Source organism: Pangasianodon hypophthalmus, chromosome 30, assembly GCF_027358585.1.
Source record: "Pangasianodon hypophthalmus isolate fPanHyp1 chromosome 30, fPanHyp1.pri, whole genome shotgun sequence".
NCBI classification, from domain to species: Eukaryota; Metazoa; Chordata; class Actinopteri; order Siluriformes; family Pangasiidae; genus Pangasianodon; species Pangasianodon hypophthalmus.
Genome location: NC_069739.1, coordinates 5,243,442 through 5,268,572, shown reverse-complemented (window position 1 = coordinate 5,268,572; position 25,131 = coordinate 5,243,442). Strand labels below are relative to the sequence as shown.

The following is a 25,131-nucleotide window of genomic DNA, read 5'->3' as shown; positions in this document are numbered from 1 at the left end:
TGGAGGAGGGGAGGTGTTTCAGGTTTCTGTCAGAGACTCGCGATTTCAGTGACAGTGGCAAAGGACGCTCGAATTGACGTTTTCTTTTCAAATTCTTGCCAAATTTCATATGAAGCTGTGAAGCGACAAATCCAGACGAGTGTCCCAATCCTAAGTGGCGTGAGGTCCGACGTTTCTTTAGTTCCCCACTCACAACTTTAGTTCCTAATTACTGAGGAAGAACTTATAATCCTGTCACATACGGTCCGGTCATTTGTGTATAGAGACATTATGAAGAAAAGTAAAGCTTGGACTAGTAGCAGAGTGCTATGTTGGTGCCTCTTCTGAGTGTAGCTAATACAGTTAGCGTGATTTGTTAATCTGCAAACGAAGCTTATACAAAGCCGAGCAAATAGCATACAAATTGAAGAAACAGTGTTCCCACTATTAATTAATTTGTGTTTAAAATAGGAGTTGGAGTGGGGCATGGTGGCTCGCACCTCCGGGGTTGGGGGTTCAATTCAATTGGGGGGCACAAAGCATGTTCTTCCCGTGCCTCTGGGGTTTCCTCTCCCAGTCCAACAACGTGCGTTGTAGGGCAATTAGCATTTCCAAATTGTCTGTAGTGTGTGAGTGTGTGCGATTGTGCCCTGTGATGGACTGGGTGCCCCCTGCCTTGTGCCCCGAGTCCCCTGGGACAGGCTCCAGGCTCCCCTGCAACCCTATGTAGGATAGGTACAGAGAATGGATGGAGGGAATTTCATCGGAACTTAAAAAAAAAATGTACAGTATGTTGTCAGTGAGGCAGGTATGTAGCAACATACACACACACACACACACACACACACACACAGCTACAGCCATAACAATGTCTCTCAGACATAAATAAATCCTACAAAGCTCACACCAAGCAAGTTCAAACTAAGAGGCGTTTGCCTCAGAATGTTGGGTGTGTATGTGCCTCAGTGACTAACACTTAACCCTAAACTCCAGACACAGGTAAATCCTCCAGCTGCCTCTGCACTGACTCCCACGTGTGTGTTTCCTAACTTGTGTCTATTTGCTTGAATTATCATGTCTCATCAGAGCATGACGTCTTCTTTATGGATGACTGAACGGCTGACTCTGTTTGCGGTGAGACGTCTCAGGCTTCGCCCTCACGGACAAATCGATCGCCTGGTAGGATTTTAACACAAACAGCTATGCTTCGCTTGGCCCGTGAGTCGACGGTCCCCTAGCTAATGATAAAGCGCTGCAGAGCGAGAGCACTTTGTTCTGTTAGCTTAAGGAAACAACGGCTGATGGTGATGAATGGACACTCGCGGCGTGAGTCAGCGGCAACGGGAATTTCCGACAGCAAAACAAAATGAAAGCCCTTTCCCGGTGTCTTTCGGGAATGTGCCAGCGGCCGGTGTGGGGCGGATACAGCAAATTGTGTAATAGTAAACTGTTACGGAGTGACATTTGGAATAAAAGAATAGTGTTATATTGAATATAAAAATTAATATAATCATAAGTTTTTAATATATGACCATTTTAATAAATGCGATAGGAAAATAATTAATAATTACAGTAAATATATAACATATTGAAAAATATAATAGCTGCTTGATAGCTATTAAATAAATAAATAAATGACCTTTTCACCATCCTGGGAAAAAGAGTCCACCAAGTGTTTATATAAAATAAAATTTAATTAAATTATTATTATGTTTTTTACAGAAATACAACGCTTCATTCTGAAGAATTAACATTTTAACTGTAATTTCAGACACTGTTTTATTAGTTAGGATAAAAAAGTGCCTCCACTTTCTAAGGAATCTCCACTAATCTTTTACAGACGAGCTAAAAACATTAACAATACAACGGATGTGTCAATTTCTAACTACTGTACTGCTGCATACAACCGTCCGTGCAAATTTAACACAACCACTGAAATCACCAGCCGTAAAGTTTCAGTCTGCGTCACTCCTCGTGTATAGATGCAGAGATGTGATCAGCTGTCAGGAAAAACAGGCAGTCTGAAGTGAATGTCAGGTTCCTCAGCTTTCTGTATGACCTTAAGCTGCTCTCCTGGGTCTGAGGATGAGCTAAGCGACGTGAGAAAAGCCGGATTATCGCCTGTGTCTCAGAGCCGGCGTGTTCCTGTCCTCTCTCTGGCCCGGGAGCGAGTGTGCGAACTGGGACTGTCGCTGAGTGATCGTCTTGATGCTCTAACAAAGCGCCCTCTCACTTTCATGCCCCTGTATCCTCCCGACTGGCTGGGTTCAGTTAAAAGGCATGAGATCTTCTGTCTGCTCTGACATTTTCTCTTTCTCTGCCTCTCCTAACTAACTCTGAAATCAATCAGTTAGAAAGTGACTGTAGAAAAGAGACATAACAACATGGCAGAAGATTCCTGTACATCTCTCTGTCTCTCTTTCTCTCTCTCTCTCTCTCTCAGTCCCAGTGTGGGTTCAAAAGGCCGAGTCTGATCCTCAGCTCCCTGTGCGCAGATCGGATCCACAGCAGAGTAAACAGCTGTGAGGCACTTGTTTTATCCCCAGGACGTCTATTCCCTAATCTCCTTTACTGTTATTTCATGCAATAAAAATAGCCACGAAATGAAGGATTAAACACGAATGCATGAATTTCCCAGCTGGAAGAACTGACCAGGTCATCTTCAGCCTCGGCATTTCCGAATAAAAATGTGTAAGTGATGTAAAACTGGGCTATGACCTAACCCAAATGCTGGTGCAGGTGCATGTGTGCTAGCAATTTAGCATCACTTTCAGTACAATGGAAGTGAGCCTAAATCCCTAAATATATACCTTACAAAGTTTAAAGCCACACTATATTCACTTCCCCGGTAAACAAATTAAAACAAAGCATCTGAACCTTGATGGGTGATGGTATAAGCGGTTATAAGAACATAAGAACATTGTTCCCACTGTTGGAACCTTGAACAACACCCTTAACCCTCAAGTTATATGCTTGGACTGTGTCTTGCATCAGTCATACGTCTTTTTTAGATAAACATGTCTGTCAAATGAATGAATGTAGAAGGTACATCATGGCTTAGGACCTTTATCCAGGGGATACCGTTAACAACGGGGAGGTCAAGATCATCCCAAGAGCCTGCAGTAGACTGAAGGCCTGATTGGACCTTGGAAATAAAAAAAAGTGAAGGGGAGTCCAGTGCTTAGCCCTGTAAGGGTTCCTATCAGCACCTGTAAATGACCCCATCAGACATTCACATTTGTTCGATTGTCTGACACAACAGGCAGTTGAGGGATGAGGGTCTTGCCTAAGGCCCCAAGAATGGCAGCTTGACAAGGACAGGATTTGAACTCGCAGCCTTCCGATCAGCAGCTCTAACCACTGAGCCACCACTTTCCACCTATATTAACTGTAAGCAGCCACAGTTACACAACAGAAAAGCATTCACTCTATCATCAGGAGATTGCTGTTTTGAATCCCGACTACGCGAAAATTGGCCTTGCTCTCATGGTACACTCTCTCTCATGTCAATCAGAGCAACACTAGCCAATCCTGGGAATCTATGAGCTCACGTATGAGGAAGAGGGCTAATAGCACTGTCTTCCTAGTGTGTTATGTTCAAATTAGCTCTCCCTGAGACCCTCGAGCTTAAGTATTAAGATCTTTTTTGATAAAAAAATTATTAAATCATCAGAATATTATTCAGCTCATTTTTAACCTCAGATCCTAGCTAGACGATCTCCAAGCACGGGTTGCTATACAATATAAAGAAATGGTCTGGGTCAGTGGGACATCCATTGATAAGTTGAAGGTTGAGCACTTCTTTCAATTTCCTTCCCCAAGGTTTTTTCTCCATAGAAAGCTACATAACTATTTTGTTCAACCTTCATCAGCAAGGGCTCAAGCAGTTGTGAAAATATTCACAAGGTCCTTCCCATCACTCTGTCCTTCTATGATCATGGCATTATAATTTTCTTCCATATTCATGTTCATATTCATTTGGCAATCAAGACACAATAAAGGTACATTTAACGGTCATCACCTCTAATGGACTAGATAATGCATCTGCGTTTCAGCTTGAAACCGCAGATATCTTTGCTGCTGAAAAGCCTAGCAATTATTCCTTCAGTAAATCCGCTTTGCACGATTGCCCTTTGACTCCACAAAGTACCGACGACAATGTAACTAAAAATGGATCGCTCACTGCTGAGGAGCGCTGCTGGGGAAAAAAAAAAAAGGACTTTCAAGCAACAAAAGTAAAAATTTTATCAGGTTGGCCCAATTATATCAATTGTGTTTGATTTTACGGCACCCAGAGAATAGGGGCAAATTGCGTGCAGCAAATATGCTAGGCCTTGTGTCATTAAGTAATTATGGAGGGCATTTTTTAAAATTGCTCCATTAAAGGGATGATGTTTTCTAATTTAGGATCAAAGCTGGAGATTTTTTTTTTTCAGCATGCTAGGTTACTTCTCCTTGCTTAAAATGACCAAAGCTATGGCACAAATGAAAAAAAAACAACAAATCATGCAGCATGGAAGACGAATTGGTCTCAAGCTCTTTTCTGTGTGTGTGTGTGTGTGTGTGTGTGTGTGTGAGAGAGAGAGAGAGAGAGAGAGAGGGTAAGAGAAAGAAAAAGAGAAAGGGCCATGGGTGGCCCTTTGAAGTCAGAGGCCTGATTAAGGTCGGAAACCTAGCCTGCTACAGCAACCCAATTTTGATTAGCTTGACATTTCAACCCCCAGACTTCCCTTTAATTTGATCCTGAATGAACGAAATAAATAGGTACAGTTTCGAACTTCTTAAGCTCTTAAAGATAAAAACAGAGAGAGCTGGGAAAGAAACGCTAGAGCATTGCAGTAATCCTGGTCATCAATCACGTGGGTCTAATTGGTCGTCAATGCCTCGGGACGCTCTTAATTGCATTGTCTTTTTTTTTTAAGTGACCAGCGTTAAATAAAGGCCACCATTCAAAATAAGCTGTGCTTTGTTTATCCGCTTGAATAGCTCAGAATTAACGCAGAGCAGCAGCCGTTTCTTTCCATAACCCACTCACTAATTCAGCCCAGGACAATGAGAACGCACTGTGTACACGAACATTGGGAGTTCAAACTGAAGACCACCGTCAATGTTGCTCGCGCTCGAGCATGGACAGCACATTCTTTACACAAAACCACCAAGGCAACTTTTGCTCCGGCAAACAAAAGAAGTGGCCTATAGATCCAGTGGAATGAGTTCGAAACAACCAAAGAGGTGCTGCCATTTTGGCTATCAAACATTCAGAGTTTACAGTAATTGGTGGATGGTAGAGTAATTTGCTCTTGGGGTGTCGAGCTTCTATACGCAGAGCTCATTCCCAATTACATGGTGAACGAAAGAGGCTTTGGCCATGCTTTGTGCTCCTATTTGAGCCCAAATCCACCCTGTCAGCACTTAATTGGCGGGTGAGAGCTTTGTCATGGAAATGGAGGCGGTTTCACAGGGTTTTTTGGAACACTTTTCCGTTCATTGGAAGTAACGGTCACATAAAGACGACTGGCCATCCCGCTTTGCAAACACCTTTTCCATGAGCAACTGCGGGTTGCTACAGTTTCCCATAAAGCAACAATCGAACTACGACTGGTCAGTAACGTATCAGTGTAAAATACAGATTCGTGTTTTAATGGCACTTCCGGGTATATTTCCATCTATTATTCAATTTTTAAATTGTTTACATTGTAAGTGGTTTGTAAACTCGAAAGTAGAGATGGTTTACATTCCCACTGGGCTACAATCAAGCTGAAGTTCGACTGACCCCAAACAGCATAACCTCTACACCTACTCGAACCTGATTGGTCGGAAAACGATGATTAATCTTCTATAACAGCAGGTCTGACAGTAGTCCCGGCTAAATTGCATGTTGCAATCGTTCTGTTGTTATGTCGTTGTTTCTATAGCAACAACTCGTTCATGTGGCGTCACATAATCTAAATTCGAAAAACAAATAAGTGTTGATATGGTGAAGTTTTCCGTAAGGACACGTTTATGTAAAATTTACAGAAGGAGTCTCCAGTGTCAGCGCTTTGGAACAGTCAGGAAGCTTTGCACCATGGGAAATTGTTCAATACGGCAATTTTTTTTGTTTTATTAACTTCAAGATTACAGTTTATAGCTGTTCTGTAACCGATACTTTCGCAGACGTTCCACAATTATAAACATAAACTATACAACATGCCGTTTTTTTAATACATAAAAATGATAATCATTGGCACATTGCTGTGGTATAAAAGGAATAAAACACTTCATGGTTGTAACATTAAATCCACTTCACATCAGGCTGCATCACCCCACCTTATTATTGATTATTTTCTTGTAGCAGCACAGCCTGAAGTCTTTGATTAAATACTTTATCCAAGCTTAAACCTTTATTTGATACCTAGGGACCTTTTTTCATTTCTACAAAATGTACATGGACAAAAAAAAAAACAAACATCTGTACTTGCCCCTGTACTTGCCTCTGATTGTATTCCACTGAAGAGAAACCAAGGAAGTTATTACACGTCTCAACACCGTTAACTCTTCTGCCATCTCTGCCACGTCCGAAATTAAGCGCCATGTCTCGCGAGAAGGTCGGCACCGCTACGCTCGAGCCACGTGGCATTCTGCCCTGAGGTGACAGATTTCACCACAATTAGGAACCCTCATCTGAGACGGCTAAGGCTAATGCGATGTCTTCTGTGGCCCGAGGCGAATTTTCTCATCCAAACTGTTGATACAACTATAAAAGCCACTTTGAGTGCTCTTTGCCCAGAAAGCGATGGGACATCGAGGATGTGGAACATCTTTATGGCATTACGAGCAGCGAGAGCCTTGCCAAATTGTTTTACTCCTGCTGAAGCACTTAGTTTAACAACCATTTTGGCAGAGAAACACTCGCCTTCTATAAAACAGTCCGACAGAGACGCTACGCCGGAGGAATTTTGACTCATTTTCACCGATATAATTCAGTGTTTAGGTGGATTCTGCCTTTTTTTCTTAGCTAATGGAAAATATTCAAAAGCCATGCCAAGAGAAATGCTGTCATGAGACATTGGATTTTTAAAGAATATCTCTGATTTACGTCAATCATCGAGTGCAGAGCTCGTGACTCGACTCATTATAAAAGTGTTGATGAGACGAGACACATCTGTCTAACCCCTTCGACAATCTCGCTCTTTCTATCTCTCTCTCTCTCTCTCATTCTCTCTCATGCCTTTCTTTCACCAGCAGAAAGTTGACTTCAGCAAAACGCAGACAAAAGAAAGAACAGTCAGTGTTTTGTCTAATGTAAGGTGAAAATGCCCTAAAATAGAAAAAAATGACACTAGTTCGTTTTGTCCACTCTGTCTGTGTTTGTCTATGTCGAGCTGTCAGAGGAGAAAAATTGCTCTTTTCTCCTCGGCTGAGGTAAGTAAAATAAGGCTTCGGCTCTAAAAATATACAACAAAAAAAAAGAAGGAAAAATGGAGGGAAAAAAACACACATCAGGCACAGAAGTCGGGTATCAAGTAACATCTTGAAAGCTGTGCGCTAAGTAAGGAATAAAACACACACTGATGTGCTGCTATAGAAAAATAATCAACGACGTTAGTTACCGTTACCACCCTGAAGTTTATTATTTCGCACGTGTTAAAGTCTTTTATTCTTCTCATAACGCAGCAATTTGCCAACGAATATTTAAACATGTTTTATTCATTAAAGAACAGTACATCATACTTTTTATCCTTTTACAGTTACTTTTAATGTTACTTTAAAGGTTTACGTTAAAGCAGCTATAAAAAAGTTTATAGCCTCCTATAGCCATAGTGACTTGAAATGAATATTTAAAAAAGAAAAAAAAAAAAAACGTATCTTGTTCCCGAAGAGTTTCTATTGTTGACTGCTAAAGCGCTGACACTGGAGACTCCTTCCTTAAATGCAAATAAACATCTCCTCTGAGAAAACTATTACGTTTTTTCTTTGTTAAATAACAACATGCTTTTGTCTGTTTATTATTAGACATAGTGTTACGTGGTAGTGAGTTGTTACTATAGAAACGATAAATCAACTCCTGGCCAATCAGAATGGAGAATATATATTACATATTGTATATACTGTATATTTCAGTATAAACAGTGCTTTTAAAGTACATTTAAAAGCAGTGGAACAGTCATTGTCACAAAAGACTCATTTTTACTCCCACAATCCTCTGCAGCAGCTGTAATGGACTCCACATGTGAGTCCCATCTGTCTCACACCTCCAGTCTCTGTGGCATTGGTGACTTTATACTGTTGTTTCAGACCCAAATCATTAAAAGCCACCAGAGCAGATGGCTTTTATAGAGTCCCTCAGCTTTGATTTAAAAAAAAAAACCAAAAAAACTACAATGTGTGAGTGTGTGTGTGTGTGTGTGTGTGTGTGTGTGTGTGTTTGTGAAAAGACCAACAGGTGCATGAGGTAAAAGCCCAGACTAAGGTCAGGCTATATATTCAGTGTGACAAATACAAGGGCTCAAAGGTTACTTCTAATGACTTATTAGCTTTATATCATGCGTACTCGGCAATTTTATAATTTTGTTTGCAGTTTTATACTCCAGTCATTAAATTCCAGCGCAGTAAATGTTCTTTATGTCATCCCTCAGCTTTAATAAACACAATCGACCTGTGTGTCCGTGTTAGCGGAAGGTGTGTAAACCTTTAATAAGGTCAACTGATGAGACTGTGTGAATATTATGAGTCATTGAATGTCACTTATAATTACTTACGAGCTTTCTGTTGCTTATTTACATTTTATACGTCTGATGTTTTGTACAGAAATCATTCAATTCCATCAGAGCAAACTGCCTTTATAGAGTCCCTCAGCTTTATGTGTGTGTGTGTGTGTGTGTGTGTGTGTGTGTGTGTGTTAGGAGAAGGTATGTAAACCTAATTTAGAGTCAGACCGTGCAGTTGTGTGACAGCTGTGAGCCAAAGGTCACTTAGAATTGCTTAAAAAGCTGTTTTCTAGACAAAGAAAACAAAACAAAATAAACGACACAAATCAGAGTCTAATAACTACTGTAAATAAGCACTAAATAGTTTTATTTTATTTTATTTATTTTTTAAAAAATGAACTAAATAGAATAACTTAAAAGTTAAAATTTATGAAGCTTTTTTTTGTATTTTAAATTCTGATGCTGATTTATACATCAAGCAAATGCCTTTTTGCCTTTAGTCCATTAACTTTAAATAAAATTAAATAAAATAGTTAAAAACAAACAAACAAACAATACTACAACTGTGCCTTAACTGAGGGCTCTTTATTTATACATTTATCTATTTATTCATTTATTTAATTGTTTGTTTGTCTGTCTATCAGTTAGTTACTAAGTTAGTTTGTTTACATAAATTAGGGCAAATAGTCTTTCTTTAGTCCCTTATCTTTAAATAATTTAAAATAAAATAAAATAAAATAACAACAGCAACAACAACAAACAATTATTATTACTACTATTACTATTATTATTATAACTAATAATAATAATAAGAAGAAGAAGAAGAAAACTATTAATTAATTAAATACTACAACTGTATCTTAACTATTAGGGACTGTATGTCACTTACTTTATTTATTTATTTATTTATTTATTTATAATGCATATTTATAATTTATACATTCAATAGATTGTTGCTTTTAATTAGTTATAACCTTTATATTTCATATTTCAACTTTTTTTATACAGAATAAACCACCAAGGCAAAAATAAATGAATAAACACTTGACAGTGTATGTGTGTGTGTGTGTGTGTGTGTGTGTTTGTGTGTGTGTGTATACATACATATTTACTTATAAACTCTCACCTTGTGTATTTATAGAGTCGCTCAGCTTTGACTGTGCGTGTGTGTTTGTGTGTTTGCGTGTGTGTCTTGCGCTGCACTCAACAGAAATGGAGCAGCAGGTGTGTAAGCCTAGTTTAAGGTCAAGCTATGTATGTAACCATGTCCCGGCTCCGAGGGGTCGAAGGTCACTTATAATTACACATCACCTTTTTTTTTTTTTTTTTCGCACCATGTGCACCAGCTTCCCTTCTCTTCTAGAATACTCCATCACTCTCTCTTTCTCTTATTTTACCCTTGAAAGTAGTGCGAGCCTAACTCATTATAAAGCATATAGCTGATGGAGACAATCAGAGGTGCGAGCAGGGACACGTGAGGACGTAATTAGTTCTCTCTCAGCGGGAGATGAGACGATAAACGTCGGAATAACGTCAGGGACGGGAACTCAATCTTCCTTTTTCTCTCTCTTTCGGCTCATCTGAGCAGGAAATGTGTGAAAATATGAAGTTAAGCAGAAAACACTTCAGGCGTGTAATAAACGTGTGCGAATTGATGCGTATGCGTAGTTGTTTTCATACATGTGTGTGTGTGTGTGTGTGTGTGTGGACGAGAGTATTGATTCCTCATTTCATGTCACCCTGACTTCAAACACACCGAGTCAAACATCTCACAGGTGCGTCCTTTATACACACACACACACACACACACACATACACACACACACACACACACACACACACATACTCTCTCTCTCTGTCTCCCTAACATATTAACATTCCCTCCTGCCTTCTCACACATTTTAAGTGTAAGCTGTGACAGGTTCGATCAGACCTGAGCACTGATGCAGCTGCTCTCAGGCATCTCTGATGTGTGTGTGTGTGTATGTGTGTGTGTGTGTGTGTGGGGCCTCTTACTCGCCCTTTGCTCCACCGGAGGAAATGAAACACTTTAGCCTCAACCAGGCAAACATGGCAGAGATAACTTGTCACACACACAAACAAGAGCACCAGGAGGCACAGCTGGAGTCCTGTGCATGTGTGTGTGTGTGTGTGTGTGTGTGTGTTTCACTACCATTTTATTCCTTCACTCTCCTTCGTCCATGCTGAGTATTGTTCAATCTTCTGTCACGGTTTACGATATCGTATTTAAACATAACGTCCTAAATAAGAATAGCTTTTTCTCCCCCAAACATTTGAAGACGTCACTCACATCGCCATAGCAACCAGAGCAAACCTGGAGACTAGGCTTGGTATAGGAGTTCTCCTTTTATTCAAACGTGCTCTAATAAAATGAATAGACCATGAAAAAAAAAAAAAAAACTTTTGGAATAAATTAAAATCAAATGAGTTACTTGGGTCTTTGAAAAACTTATCCAGTTAATGACCAAGAACTGAAGAGCTCAAAAAAAAAAAAAAAATTAAATAAAGTAGAGACAAAGGATTCCTAGCCAATAACGAGGAGGAACATGAAAGCTTTAAAAAAAATGTATAACACAGACATATCTGTATGTATGAAGTGAAAGAAATGGAAGATGAACCCGATTAAATGAGGAATAAACCACTTTGGGGGTGCGCTGTTATCCGAAACTAATCAACGACAAGCTGGTGTGAGTTACGACTCTGAATTTTACGTCGATTATTTTTTCGAGATGATTTATTCCTCTTTAACTGCAGCAATTTGCCAGCGATTATACTTTTTTCCTACTAAACAATGAAAGTGTACCTTTTATCCGTTTATAGTTACATTTAATGTTGTGGGATGTTGTTTTATAGTAAATATAAAGCTAGTGAGCTGTTTTCTCACTAGCTTGTCATGTTGGACTAGCAAGTCCTGTGTTGGAAAACTTACAGCTTTACGTGCTGACACTGGAGACTCCTTCTAAAAAAAATACACTTAAAGCAATCAGCATGGAGAATTCGAAATTGCTGTGGTATAAATCTCAGTAATGACTTAAGCTCAACGCTAAGCTCAGTATCGTCCTCACACATCTTCGGCACGGTATACTGGCGTTGATGTTATCCGAAAAATCTCCACTTTCTGTTCTCAGGAAGGGCTAAACGCAGGTAAACAGAGGCAGAGGAGGGAAAAAGCACGGAGTACAAACAGATAAGGGAGTGTATGAGTGTGTGTGTACTCGGTAGTAACACAGGCACTCGCCCTCGACGTGTTAGGAAGGTTTAAAGCGAGTGCTTTTCTGTAGACAGTAACGCTTCGTAAAAAAACTGCGTGCATCTCTAACTAAATAGAATTTCACAACCCTGCTTTCCTGACTCACAATGGTTGCCTGTGGGTTGCCATTCACCTCTTTCTATTCCTTTCCTTTTTCTCTTTCCTTACGAGATGACCACATACAGACACGTTCAATTTAGATTCCGGTGAACTGCTAACGTTTTTCTTCTTTAGTCCATTTTCCTTTCGTTCCTTTTTTGTTAAAGCACCCTTTTTTACGAGCCTGTTTATGAAAGCAGGACGGAGGGCGGATGGACACTGCTGATCGCTCGTGTCCGCTCGAGCAGAGAGCATTCTGAGGGATTCGGGGGCCTGGAAGCAATAAAAAAAAGCCCCTGCAATGGGATCCTAGCCCGAGATTAATGAGCGTGCTAGGCCGCCGCGATGCCACTTAAATGGGCGAAGTAATTAAAGTGCACCTTCCATGAAAATTATTCATCGCCCGAGGATCAGGTGACGAGCAAACGGGACACAAAAGCCGTGGGTTAAGTGACGGTCCGGCCACGGAGACCACCGGCGATTTAGCCACAGCTGCTGAAGCGAAGACGCCAGGTCAGGTCCTATCATGTTACCTAATAGAGGAGAAGTTACGGAAAGGAGAGAAAGGTAGTGTAAACGAGAGTGCAAGGTGGAAGAAAGGGCTGCCAGGTAACTTAAAACTCCATACAAGCGCTACAAAAGAGGCTTGTGGGATCCGCTTAACCAGAAACCGACACCGGCCAACTGGGAATCCCGGCGAATCAATCAGTCCATTCTTTTTTAACGGCCCTTCCACAGATTAGGACTTTAAAGGGATCGATCAATGGCTTCGTTGTTCCCACTGAAAAGTGTGATCCATCTCGGAGGTATCCAGCAAGATCCGTGCTGAAGCGATAGCCTGTCGATGGAGTGGCCATATTAATTACGGGCCGAGTGAAAAGAGGCTCGAGTGAGGTGAAGTGAGAGGGCACGAGAATGGAGTGTCCAGAGAACAAGTTTGACTTCGACAAGCTGACCAAGGAGTGGACGATAAGGGACCAGCGTACTCAGTACTAATTTCCCATCAAAATCCTCAAATGGATTGGTGCTTTGATAACAAGACAAGGTGCTAACCTGGTTGTACATTATTAAATGTAACTATAAATGGACAAAATTTTTTTTAAAATAATTGTTGCTAAATTGCTGTGGTATAAGAGGAAAAAAAAAACACTTCAGGACATACTGTTATAGATACCATAATCAACTCCACACGGTCACAGTAATCACACCACGCCGTTGTTGATTAATTTCCGATGCACTTAGGGTTGTGCAATACATTATGCAATACATGGCACTGAAACGAGCTCACACACACACACACACACACACACACACATACACAATGATCCACACACTCTCATCCTCAGTCTGAAATGTTCTAAATGCTCCAAATGTTCTCTGGTATTGCAGACGCCGAGATCTACTCAATAAATATTAATGTTTACTAGATAAGCAACTCGCTCTCAATAGGCCTGACCATAAAGAAAGAAAAAGAGGGAAGGAAAAAGTCAACCATAGAGCTGTCGAGTCACAATACACGCATCATTGTGATACTAAAGATGACTAAAATGCCCCGAAAAGAGCACAATTCAGATCCACAGTCATGTTCAGGTGAGAAGCGGTGATGGAAGAAAAAGAAAAGAACAGAACAGAGGTTAAAAAAAAAAGAAAGAAGACGTGATAATAATGAACTTGCAGGTTGAAAAACAGCAGCTATTTAAACCCTTTTAAAAGAGAACTGGGAAGTAATTAGGTTTCTGAGCAACAATACTTAGAGTGCTTTCTCTCTCTCTCTCTCTCTCTCTCTCTCTCTCTCTCCTTCTCACGCTCTCTCTCTCTATCATTCTCTTGCATCCTCTGTCGCTCTCTCGCTCATTCCTGCATGAGAATGTAACACAAGGGTAATTAAGGGGAGGTGTGAATTCCTCTTTAGATGCATCCCTTTCTGCACAGCAACGCTTGTTTTTTTCTGATTAAAATGCACTCAGTGCCTATCTCTCTCTCTCGCTTTCTTCCTCTTAACCTCTCTCTCTCTCAAATCACACCATCTTTCCTCTCACCCTCTTCACCTCCATTTCACTAACCAGAGTTATCGGAAATACTAAAAGTCGCCGAACTATTTATCATTAACCGCGATGTCTCTCTGCCTTTAGTCCTGTTCGTTCGTTTATTCCGAGGTGGCTGATGGGCTCGTTAAGTAGTTAAAGGCCCTAAGGGGTGGATATTTGATGATACAGATGTCAGCTCTAACGAGATCAGCTCCATCCTTGCTTTTATGACGCAGCCAGGGATAAAATTGCGATTAGGAGGCTTCGCTGAGCAGCGAATCGAGGGTGGCCAGACGAGGTTAAATTCTTTTATCGCGACCCAACACAAAGAACGCATTGTTCTTACGGCAACAAGAAGCGCCTTTATTTCATCAGTTATCAAAAACTAATATTTGGTTCATAGTTATTACTAAAGAATACAGTATTTACACTGAGAATGCTCATTTTCATAAATCCTTATAACTGCACTTATAATTCTCTATAACTTGGTAATGATTCCTTATGAGAAGGAAGTGGTAGTAATTTGCTATAAATAATTCCTTGATAACTTATAATCACATTATAACTATTCAATGTAATGCAATATGGTGTACTGAACAACCTTTGTAGCTAATAATGAATAATTAAAATTTTGTTTTAAAAAATCTCAAATATTTATTAACAGTTATAAACAAATTATAAACATTTAAAATGTCATCACTGATTTTTTTCCAAAATGACACCTAGCTTCCTGTCTCGCCAAGGTTAAATATGTGCTACGTGTGTGTATTTTGGTCATGTCTGGATGTTTTTTGATGTTTTTAACAAACCTCCCATCATAATAATTAAAAAAAAATAATAAATAATAACTAATTTTGACATTAACATTTTCAACCTGCGTTGTGTCTTCTAAGTAATAAAAAAAATTAATAGTGTTTTAAAACTTGCATTCACGTTAATCGAAGCACTCAGAGCACATTTTAAATGTTCTTATAATGTTAATAAATATTACTGTTGCCTAATAATTATTCACAATCATTATTAGTTATAAAGGTTGTGCAGTGAATCACATGGGATTATAATGAATAGGTCTAAATCATCAAAGAATTATTTATAGCATATTAGTAGAGCTTTATGAAGCATTATTAGAGGTTATAAAATGCTTAAAAGAAGGAATTATAAGCACAGTTATAATGATTTATGAATATCATGAATATGATTTATAAATGTTGCTTCATGGAAAGGTTTACCTGCTGTCCCAAATAGCTAGCCGGCTAGTTAACTGCTAGCTAACTAGCGAGCATTTCTCACAGGTAAACACTAGCGCGATTTCAGTATCTGAGACATTATTTTCACGGGAATTTCTTTATTTAACAGCAACCTGGTCAGAAAACACCACAACAATTTTGCTCATTGCTAATTTTTCAGAAGTTCGTTAGCTAGCTAGCTTACAGGTTCTCTGGAAAAAGTGTGAATCATCACAGGAGTGAACTTAGCCCTCTACAGAAGCATAAACAGCCTTGATGCTTATGTATTTATGTTTAGAATACACAGTGCTAAATGTTGTCATGCCTGACAGCACCATTTTAACATCTGGAATGTGCAAAAATAGTTTAGGAACAAAAAAAAAATACTCATAAAAAGATCCAGGAACACAAAGGATTATGCTAACACTAAATCCTGCTGTCCCAAATAGCTAGCCGGCTAGTTAACTGCTAGCAAACTAGCGAGCATTTCTCACAGGTAAATGCTAGCCGGATTTCAGTATTAGTTAGCTAGCTAGAATAGCTTAGTACACAGGTGCTATGGAAAAAGTGTTTATGTTCCTCGTCACAAGCACGAATTTAGCCCTCTATATAATCATAAGCAACCTTCTGACATCACAAGTACTTCAGCACCACTAACGTGCACTGACATTATTGTTCCAGCTTTCAATCAATGATATTTTTTTTTTACTAGTGTTAGGGAAGAATGACAGAATCTTGCTTGCCATAACTGATGAAATAAAAACAGTTCTCGGTAGTGAACCCAGACTTTTGGACCTGGCAGATACGTTGACGAACGATGCAAAAGCAATGCAGTTATCTGTTTCAACAAAGTAAACATGGCTGCATGGATAAAGTTTCCTCAATCGCACTATAACTAATCACTGCATATTGCCCAGGGTTGCTGCAGTAATTGTGTTTTGTCAGGAAGCCAGGCATCGTTACAGAAGGGTTGGACGGAGTTGAGGTCTCTCTCTCTCTCTCTCTCTCTCTCTCTATGTGTCTGGATGCCCTTGCAGTCTCTTGCTCTGCCGTGCGTCTCTGTCACGGTCCCTGTCACTGAACATTCATCATCGCTCGCTCATCTCTGCTCCAGTCCCTCCATCTTTCTGCACCTTCCTCATCCCGGAGCAGATGAATGCGGCTATAAAATCATATCTGAGATCTGAGATCCTGCTCTTTTGTCTGCTTCGTAAAAACACACATATCCAAGTGTGAGAAATGAGCTTTTAAATTATGTGCTATTCCATGTGGCCCTCTTCTATGCCACGTGTGTGCGTGTGTGTGTGTGTGTGTGTGAGATAATTTTTGCTTGCACTGTACTTACAGTAAAACAGCAAGGCTATCTAGCTCAGCTAACCCCCCTATTAATGAGCCCAGTCAGTGTGAACTTGATGGCAAATTATATTTCATGGGTGGTTGGGCATGAAAGAGAAATCTTGTTTGCATGATCCTTAAAAAATATCTATTAGAGAGAAGGGATCTAGCATGGCGTTTCTTGGATGTGTGTGCACAGCGACGGAACACCACGAGTCATTTCTCTCTGGGGAAATGGAATGGGGGGAAAAAAAAAGGACATGCTGTTTCCTGCCATGGGAGATCTACCTTGACTTCAGTGGGAGCAAAACGGAAGCTTAACACTAACTTAATTCGTCAGGATAATAAGCACTCCTTTAACAGGACACCTGACAAGAGTGTCAACCCGTCAGCTTTAAACACGTGTCCCAACCCAGCCGGAATAAAAGAAATGACAGAATCCTTACGTGACTTTCATTATTTATCATATTTTGGTTTTAACAGCGTCTGAGCAACTCTAACCACAAATTACGAACTGCAGGAACGCAGATGCCAAATAATTTGTGAAATTAGTCCCACTGAGGTAAGTACGGCGTGGCCGGCACGATAAACACACTCATTTGAAATTACACGCTCTCGCAAAAAGCCCGGCAGCCGAGTACAAATCAGGGAAACAAGAGTAGCCGCTGCATTACAATGTAATCCAACAACAAAAAACGCCCTTCCGGAGCATGGCGTCATACAGCAAGGCATCCAGACACATTATACATTTCCATATTATGGGGAAAAAAACATTATATATATATATATATTAAATTAAAATGCCATTTTAACTTGGACAGAATATAATGGTTAATCAAGGTTCTTGCCTCACTTAATATAAAATAATGATAATAATAATAATTTCCTCTCAGAAATGCATTTAGTCCAGCACGGCGTTCTACTTCCCAAGCACCAAGAGCATTTCCAATAAGAGTAAAACTTCTTACCCGCCTGACTGGTGGCGATGCTGACGGCGGCAAAGAGTCTCTGCGTTCGGCTCAGGTCCGAGACGCCGTTCACGGCTTCCACCTCGAAAGTGTAGTTGGCGTGCGGCAGCAGCTCACTGATGGTGACGAAGGTTTCCGTGAGACTGCTCTGCTGTGGCACGTATGCCACGTTCCCTCCGCACGGAACACACTCCTCCGGTTCCCAGCTGCACCTCCTGCATACGATCCGGTAGGTGAGATCATTGCGGCCGCCGGAGTCAGCCGGAGGGTTCCACTCGAGGGTTACGGTGGTCTGGTTGATGTTGTAGACCAGATTCTGAGGAGCTGAAGGAGGTCCTGAAGAGTCGGAGAAAAGAAAAAAAATAAAAGAACTGAGCAAAGAGGGGTGAGTTATGTATCCCTAAGTGTTTTAGCACCGTATATTCACAGACAACGACTGGCCCAAACAGCAACCAAGAGAAATTAAGGTTCTATTTCAAGATAATTTTCCATAAAATGTCAAACCATTTCAGTTCACTGCAAGTTAGTTTATCTGGCCATTCAGGTAATCACTTCATATCGGATGCTACAAAATTCCAAATGAAATGGCTCAATCAGGAATGGTTTTTAAATTATCTCTGCAATCTGCAACATTAAACTTTGAATCTGATTGTTGATGGAAATGTAACAAAATAAAAATACTGTAAAATCTGTAAAAATCTGCATAAAGTTGGCACCCCATATCAGTAACAAACAAACAAATGTCTGTTTGTGGTGTAAAAAAAATGAAACATTTGTTTTGGTCAAGGTATCTAAAAGCACAAATGACACAAACGCTGTACCACTGAAGCATAACAAAGCCTCAAACCCAAGTACCCAAGTACCATTAGTTCCTTTCTGCACCAATCGTAAGCAGGTACCAAGAACCATATGACTGAAACTTTTGATATCGGTTTGGTGGAAATTAAAAAATCTAGTGCCAAAAGTGTCCTAGTGCCAAAAGATCTTGTAGAAAGAATTACCAAGACCTGGCGGATGATGTAGACCAGGCTGTGGAAGAGTAAGAGAGAGAGAAGCAAGAAAGGGAGAAGAATAGAGATGAGATATTTAACCACACAGAAGGTGACCGCCATCTTGTAAATTTTGTATGCCGGGATCTAAGAAGTTGAGAGAGGTCAGGCTAAGAAGAAAGCCAGAAGAAAGCTGAGTTATATAACCACGTGACGGGAAGAGTGACGCTGAGGCTGACACTCGGCACACTCACTGGATTATTCTCTCCTTTCGCTTGCTGTATTAATGTGCCATGGGGACATGCAGAATCCAGTCCCGCTGGCAAGTGCTGACACACAATTAGAGTGTAACCCAGATACTGCGAGACGTTCCACAATGCAGGGGAGACACACTCGAGAGAGACCAAGGTCAGCACGGACCGGCAGTGAAAGAACTCAATAATGAGCTATGAGACAGAAGGTATAGTGGCTTCCACTGGAAACTATAGTAGGGGCCAAAAGTCCGAGTCCACTAGCGTCTAGCTACGTACATCACACGATTTTAAAAACATATTCATGCAAATATTTACATTTCGTATGATGATGATGATGATGATGATGATGATGATTCAAACAGCTAAAAAGATGTCTCATTCTTGAGTCCAAAGCCTCAAGGGAGTAACATACAGCAGTAGGTTTTGATCAAATAAAACAGTCGGTAATGGAGTCATCGTATTCCTATCCTAATTAATTAGCCAACTAAAAGGATAACAAGCTTCCCGTGTAACGATTAGGACCTACGAACGCAGTAAAAGTTTATGCTCTCGACAGTCAGGCTGAAATTTACGAGTCGAACTTAAGAAAGAGCTACGGCCACCGTGACAGCTCGAGACAGGCTACAATAACCATCCGCCCTCGACTGAGAGAACACTGCGTCGTCTCTTTATCCTTTAAAATACCAGCAACTCGACCTCATCTCGTAAAATAATCGTGGCGTGTGCTCGGCCTCTGTGATCATCCCACATCCAGCACACGCTCGATCCTATTGCGATAATGTCGTTTGCGCTATTTTTTTATTTAGAAAAAAAAGGGGCCTTCGGTTTATGAGTTTGTGTTTTTAGATGTTTTGTGAAGGCGTTAACATGTCTGCTTTCAAGACGCACCATCCATATGCATGAGGGCAAAAAGCAAGCTTCAGAACAGTAGGGATGAATAATATGACACTTAAAAGGTGCTCCTCATTAGGGATAATGGCACACACGCACTCAATCTCACTCTCTCTCTCTCTTTCTCTCTCTCTCTCTCTCTCACACACACACACACACACACACACACACACACACTCATGCTGCTATATTCATCAGAGGAGGAGGGAGGGAAAATGCATGATCAGATGAGATGAAAGGGCCACCTGTGGCAGGTGAAGAGAGGAGGTCTCTCTATGTGTGTGTGTGTGTGTGTGTGTGTGTGTGTGTGTTCTCATCTCTTTCTGTCACTCTCTCTATTTTCTCCTGTCTCCATCATCCTCTCTCAATTCAATTCGGCGTTCGCTTTGCTGCCATGACGCCTTCGCTTTTTTCTCCTGAATGCAATCGTAAGATGTGGTGACAACATGCAAATTAAAAATGGCGATACAACTTCTATCCATAAAAGCATGTATATAAAATATAATACATACAGCAGCGCTGACACTGGATGCCAACTTTTTTTTGACGGAAATGGACACTAACCCTTCTCATTAAACTCTCTGGAGTCATCAGATCCAAACTGACTCCCCCCACTCCTCTAACACACGTCCTATTAGTTTCACTCTAGTAACATAATCATGTATACTACTGAATAATTTACTGAATAATATGCCGCATAAATATGCCATTTACATTGTAGCCGAAGTGCAAATGCTATATTATTAGATTACTCACATGTCTGCCTGCTTGCATACTAACACACATAGATACTATCATATTTTTATACTAGAATATTCACATTCTTACCTAATTACATCCTAGCATACTTGTGTACTAACAGGCTAGCTTACTTGCATACAGGGATGCTCACATACTAGCCCGCTTGTACAGTATACTAATCTACTTGCGTACTAGCATAATTGCATACTTGTACACCAGCCTATTGCATACCCACATGCTAGCCCATGTAACTGCTTGCATACTATCCTGTTTGCATACTAGTGTACTAGTCTATTGGATACTAGTGGATACTTGTATGTTTGGGTACTACTAGTGTACTATAATATGAGCCTATTTGCATACCGACATACTCGTATACTAGCGCACTTGTATACTAGCCTACTCGCATACTAGCACACTAGCCTATCTGCATTCTAACATACTTGCATACTACAGTACTAGCCTACCTGCATATTTGCATACTAGAATACTTGCATGCTTGCCTACTTGTATCTGCATGCTAACATACCCGCATACTTGCCCACTTGTATACTAGCTAGCCTATTTGAATACTAGCATACTTACATACTAGCAAACTCACTAACTTAGCTTACACTAGGATATGTACATTCTTGCCTACTAGTCTAGTGTCTAGCTTGTGTACTAGGACATTTGCATACTATCATACTTGCTTGCCTACCTTCATACAAACTAACTTGCACAATAATAATAATAATAATATAGCATATTCAAACTTCATAGCTAAACAGTTATAAACAATATAGATCTTACTAGAAACACATTGCACACATTGTCAGAAAGGATATAACTATTTTAGATTTCCTAATCACGGTACACCATCACACTCGTTCCACTTTCTTTTTTCCGTCTCAGCCTCACCTCCTACTTCACGCTCCGTCAGGAAAAGAGCCAACGCCCACTCACACACAAACACACTTCACCTCCTGGGATGCGTTCTGTATTTCCATGGCTACATATAATGATAGCAGTTATGGCTCCATGATCACAGCCGCTCGCTTTTGACTCTCGAGTGGCAAAGATCAAGGGACTGATTATCCAGCAATAAACAAGGAGTAACGCGCAGGCTGCCTCGAGTGCCACTTCAGCGTCTCGCTCAATAGCAAGGAGATGGAGTTAAATCCTAGGAAGTGATCGCTAAAACGCCCTTGCCTAGATCCATCTGTGTGTGTGATTTAGAGATAATGAAAAATATATATCTACGGCGGAATTATAATGCATGTGAAAATGAGCAAGGGGTCTACGCGACGACTTCCTGCCGACTTCCTGTTTTCCTGACCTGCTGTTCCTTCTCATCTCGTTCTCCCTCTCTCTCTCCTCCTACCTCCATTTCATGCCTCAGATTAATCTTCGGCTGCCCTCGCAGACTGATTTCTCAATCATGTACACACGTATGATCTTGACTCCTCAGCAGGATCGTTCTGGAGGAGTGAACTTGCATTTCCGGCGGCGATTCTGGCAAAGAACATTGAAGTAGGCATCCTGTGCCAAACGTCACATTTAACAAAGGTTTGAGACGTGCTTGAAATATATACCATGGAAACGTTAAGATCTAAGAACACCTTTTCCTGTTATAGGAAAATAATCAACAACAGGGTGGTGTGATGCGGACCGATGCGAGGCAGAGTTACTGTAACCACCCAGAAGTTAATTATTTTCCAATAACAGCTCGTCCTGATGTCTTATACTCCTCTTATACTTGTAATTTGATTACAATTTTCTATTTATTAATCAGAGACACAGTGTACTTTTTATCCATTTATAGTTATACTTAATGTTGTGGAATGCCAGCTGCTTATGTTATAGAAGCTATTAACAGTTGTTCCCTCACCAGCCTCTCATTTGTTCTCTCTTGAAGTTAATAAGACAGAAGAATAAAAAACAAAAAGTGTAAAATCCTTGCTCTGAGGACTTTCCCATGGTGGAAAAACTATCCGGTACAAAGCACTGATACTGGAGACTCCTTCCACACAGAAAGCTTCACCATATCAACGACAACAAGTATTTCTTTGTTAAATAACAACACACTTTTAAAATCTGTTTATTAGCTGTAGATTATGCAGACGGAACTGGTGGAGCCTTCTGACCAATCAGAATCGAGCATTCGGCAGTGCTGTGATATAAATATATCGAATGTTCTTGTACTGTGTAGCTTTACACAGCCAGATCCCTCAATTTAAGCGTATAGTTAAGAGTTAAGCTCTCGAAAGGCTTTCAGAAAGTTCGGGGGTTTTATTAAAGGATGTGTATTGAGAAAAGTGACTTTTTTTTTGGTGTTTTTTGGGAATTAAAAAAATAAATAGACACTCTGTAATTATAGAAAAATGCCTGAAAATAAGATACAAGACCATTAAAGCAAGGCAGACTTATAGAGATTTCCAGTGACAGCATGTTAATTAGGTCATCTCCTGATCCACAGTGTGAGTGTGTGAGTGTGTTGTGACTAGACTTAGGGCTTAACTTTGGAATGCAGTTCTTATCTGCTCAGAGCTGCGCCTCCTATTAGAAGTCAAGTCAATAATTAAGCGTAGTTAAGCTCGAGTTGCTTCCATATGAGCGCCACTGAAATGAAGCAGATTTGCTAACATGGTGGCTGAACTCTGGTCTCGACGCTGCAAAGTGTCGAAGGGGAAATTGGGGAGCTGGATTTTCTTTCCCTCGTTCTCTATGTGTGTTTCTCACACAGTGTTTCGCAAATTTCTAAAAATAGCCAAAAAACCCCAATCTCTGAATGTAGAAATGAAGTACTATTAAGCAGGCCAATAATCAAAAAAAGATCAATACAGTCGATAGCTTTATTGCAGATCCCAATGATTCTGATTGGTTAAGTGCAACAGCCAATGAACATACAGAAGGCGGAGCTAAACACATATTCAGCTTAAAAGTTACAGCTTTACCTCTGACTGTTACAAAGTGCTGACACTGGAGACTCCTTCCAAAATTGAGAAATAAATATCTTCACCACATCAACAATTACACTTTTTTTTATGTGTAGCATAAAAAACTATAGAAACTATAACGTATTTTTGTATCACCTAGCTCTACGGATATTTGAAATGGGGACAACGAGATGATGTAATCACCTAATCAACCAACCAAACATACTCCAATGCCAGCGATCAAGCAGCCAGAGAAACTAGAGAGACTGAAACACACACTCATTATTTATTCCGAGAAAAAAAAACAACTATATCCATCAGCCATAGCCAGGACATGTAAAGAAACTCTACATCTCAAGCTTCTCTTTTCTTCTTCCCTGTCCAGATCCTGCACACAGCTGATGCATGATTGATGTCATCTCCAAAATCCATCAACAACTCCCTTCTTCCGATTCTGGCTGAAAAATAATAAAACCTTCACTGGGAGCTGATCGTGCTCCGAGGCCTCACCGATATATTTCATAAGGTCATGGCACTGGCTGAGACTAAATGGAATGTGTGTCGTGTGGTGCCACGCCAAAATACACAACCGCAGGACATATTTTCTGAATAGGTTTAGCCACCATTAATTTATTATTCCCCCATCTGGACAGTGACATGCCTCTCCCTTTGTGCAGCCCTCAAATCAGAATTTTATTACGATGCTTCTTAATCCCCATTTTAAAGAATAGCGTGTGTCTTTATTTGTTTAGCGCCTGAGGATCTTCGGGTTTACGCCCATTCATTTTAAAAGCTGTCTGTCCGCATGTTTGTTCAGCGAATGTAAATTGGCCTCCAATTACCGCTGCAGTCTCCCACGGCTGCAAATCCCCAAAAGGAAATCTTCATCCGTGGCCCACGTTAACTTAATCCACAGATAATTAAGATAAGACTTTTTGAAGAGCGTGCTGTTAACGTCGCAGAACTTTTGCGAAACGACGTCATGCGAGTTGCTTTTGGAAGCGAGCCGGCCTGCGCAGCTGCGCTTAAAGCCGGGGGATTGCGTTTTTAAATCCTCTCTTCTCGTGACAACGCTTGGTGGACATTACAAATTTCATGCAATAAAGTAGCACGAGGAGCTTCGCTCAGTCGGAGAGCCTTCAAAAAGGCAGGAGGGAAAGAATGATTTTGCGCTTCCCTGTACTTCGCTCTTTTGAATGTTTTCCTAGCAAGACACAGAAACCACAATCTAGTCATGAACGGGTAGCACAAAGAGGTGGGAGCGATGTATATGGAGAAAGAGAGAGCGAGAGAGACAGGGAGAAAGGGCTTCCCAACTTTCCTGCGGCTTCCTGATTAGGTGTAGCGGGTAACCATTAGAGCAAATTGCAAACAGCGTGTTCCTGTCTTTTGTTTCGGTCACAAACGAAGCAGGCGCGTGGGCTGGAAATGTTTCACAGCGCGTGTTTGAGGGGAAAAAATATAAAGAAAGAAAGAGAGAAAGAAAGAAAAATCATCAGAAAGAAGGAGACATTTTAATGTGCTATTTTACGTTGTGAAGTAGGTACTTGATTAGCTGACCCCTTGACCCTCTGAGGCAATAAAAGAAGACCAGAGACTGTGTTCGAATGTAGTACGTCTCTTATTTCCACCTAACAAGTCATCTAGTCAATGAGGCGCAACTCCAAAATGCTCACTTGCTTTCGGGGGCTAAATCTGATTAGATCCATACTGTCGACGAAGCTTGACGCGGAAATCGCGGCT

The 25,131-nt window shown here is 40.6% G+C and overlaps 1 protein-coding gene across 7 annotated transcripts in view; it reads right to left on the bottom strand.

The window, feature by feature from the left end:
• Positions 1 to 25,131, bottom strand: part of epha7 (eph receptor A7) — a 77,852-nt gene that overhangs the window by 30,937 nt on the left and 21,784 nt on the right. For all 7 annotated transcript variants that reach the window (XM_053231746.1, XM_053231750.1, XM_053231747.1 and 4 more), the window contains exon 5: positions 17,596 to 17,931. In XM_053231746.1, coding sequence (XP_053087721.1) covers positions 17,596 to 17,931 — 336 coding nt within the window. The remainder of the gene's footprint in view (positions 1 to 17,595; positions 17,932 to 25,131) is intronic.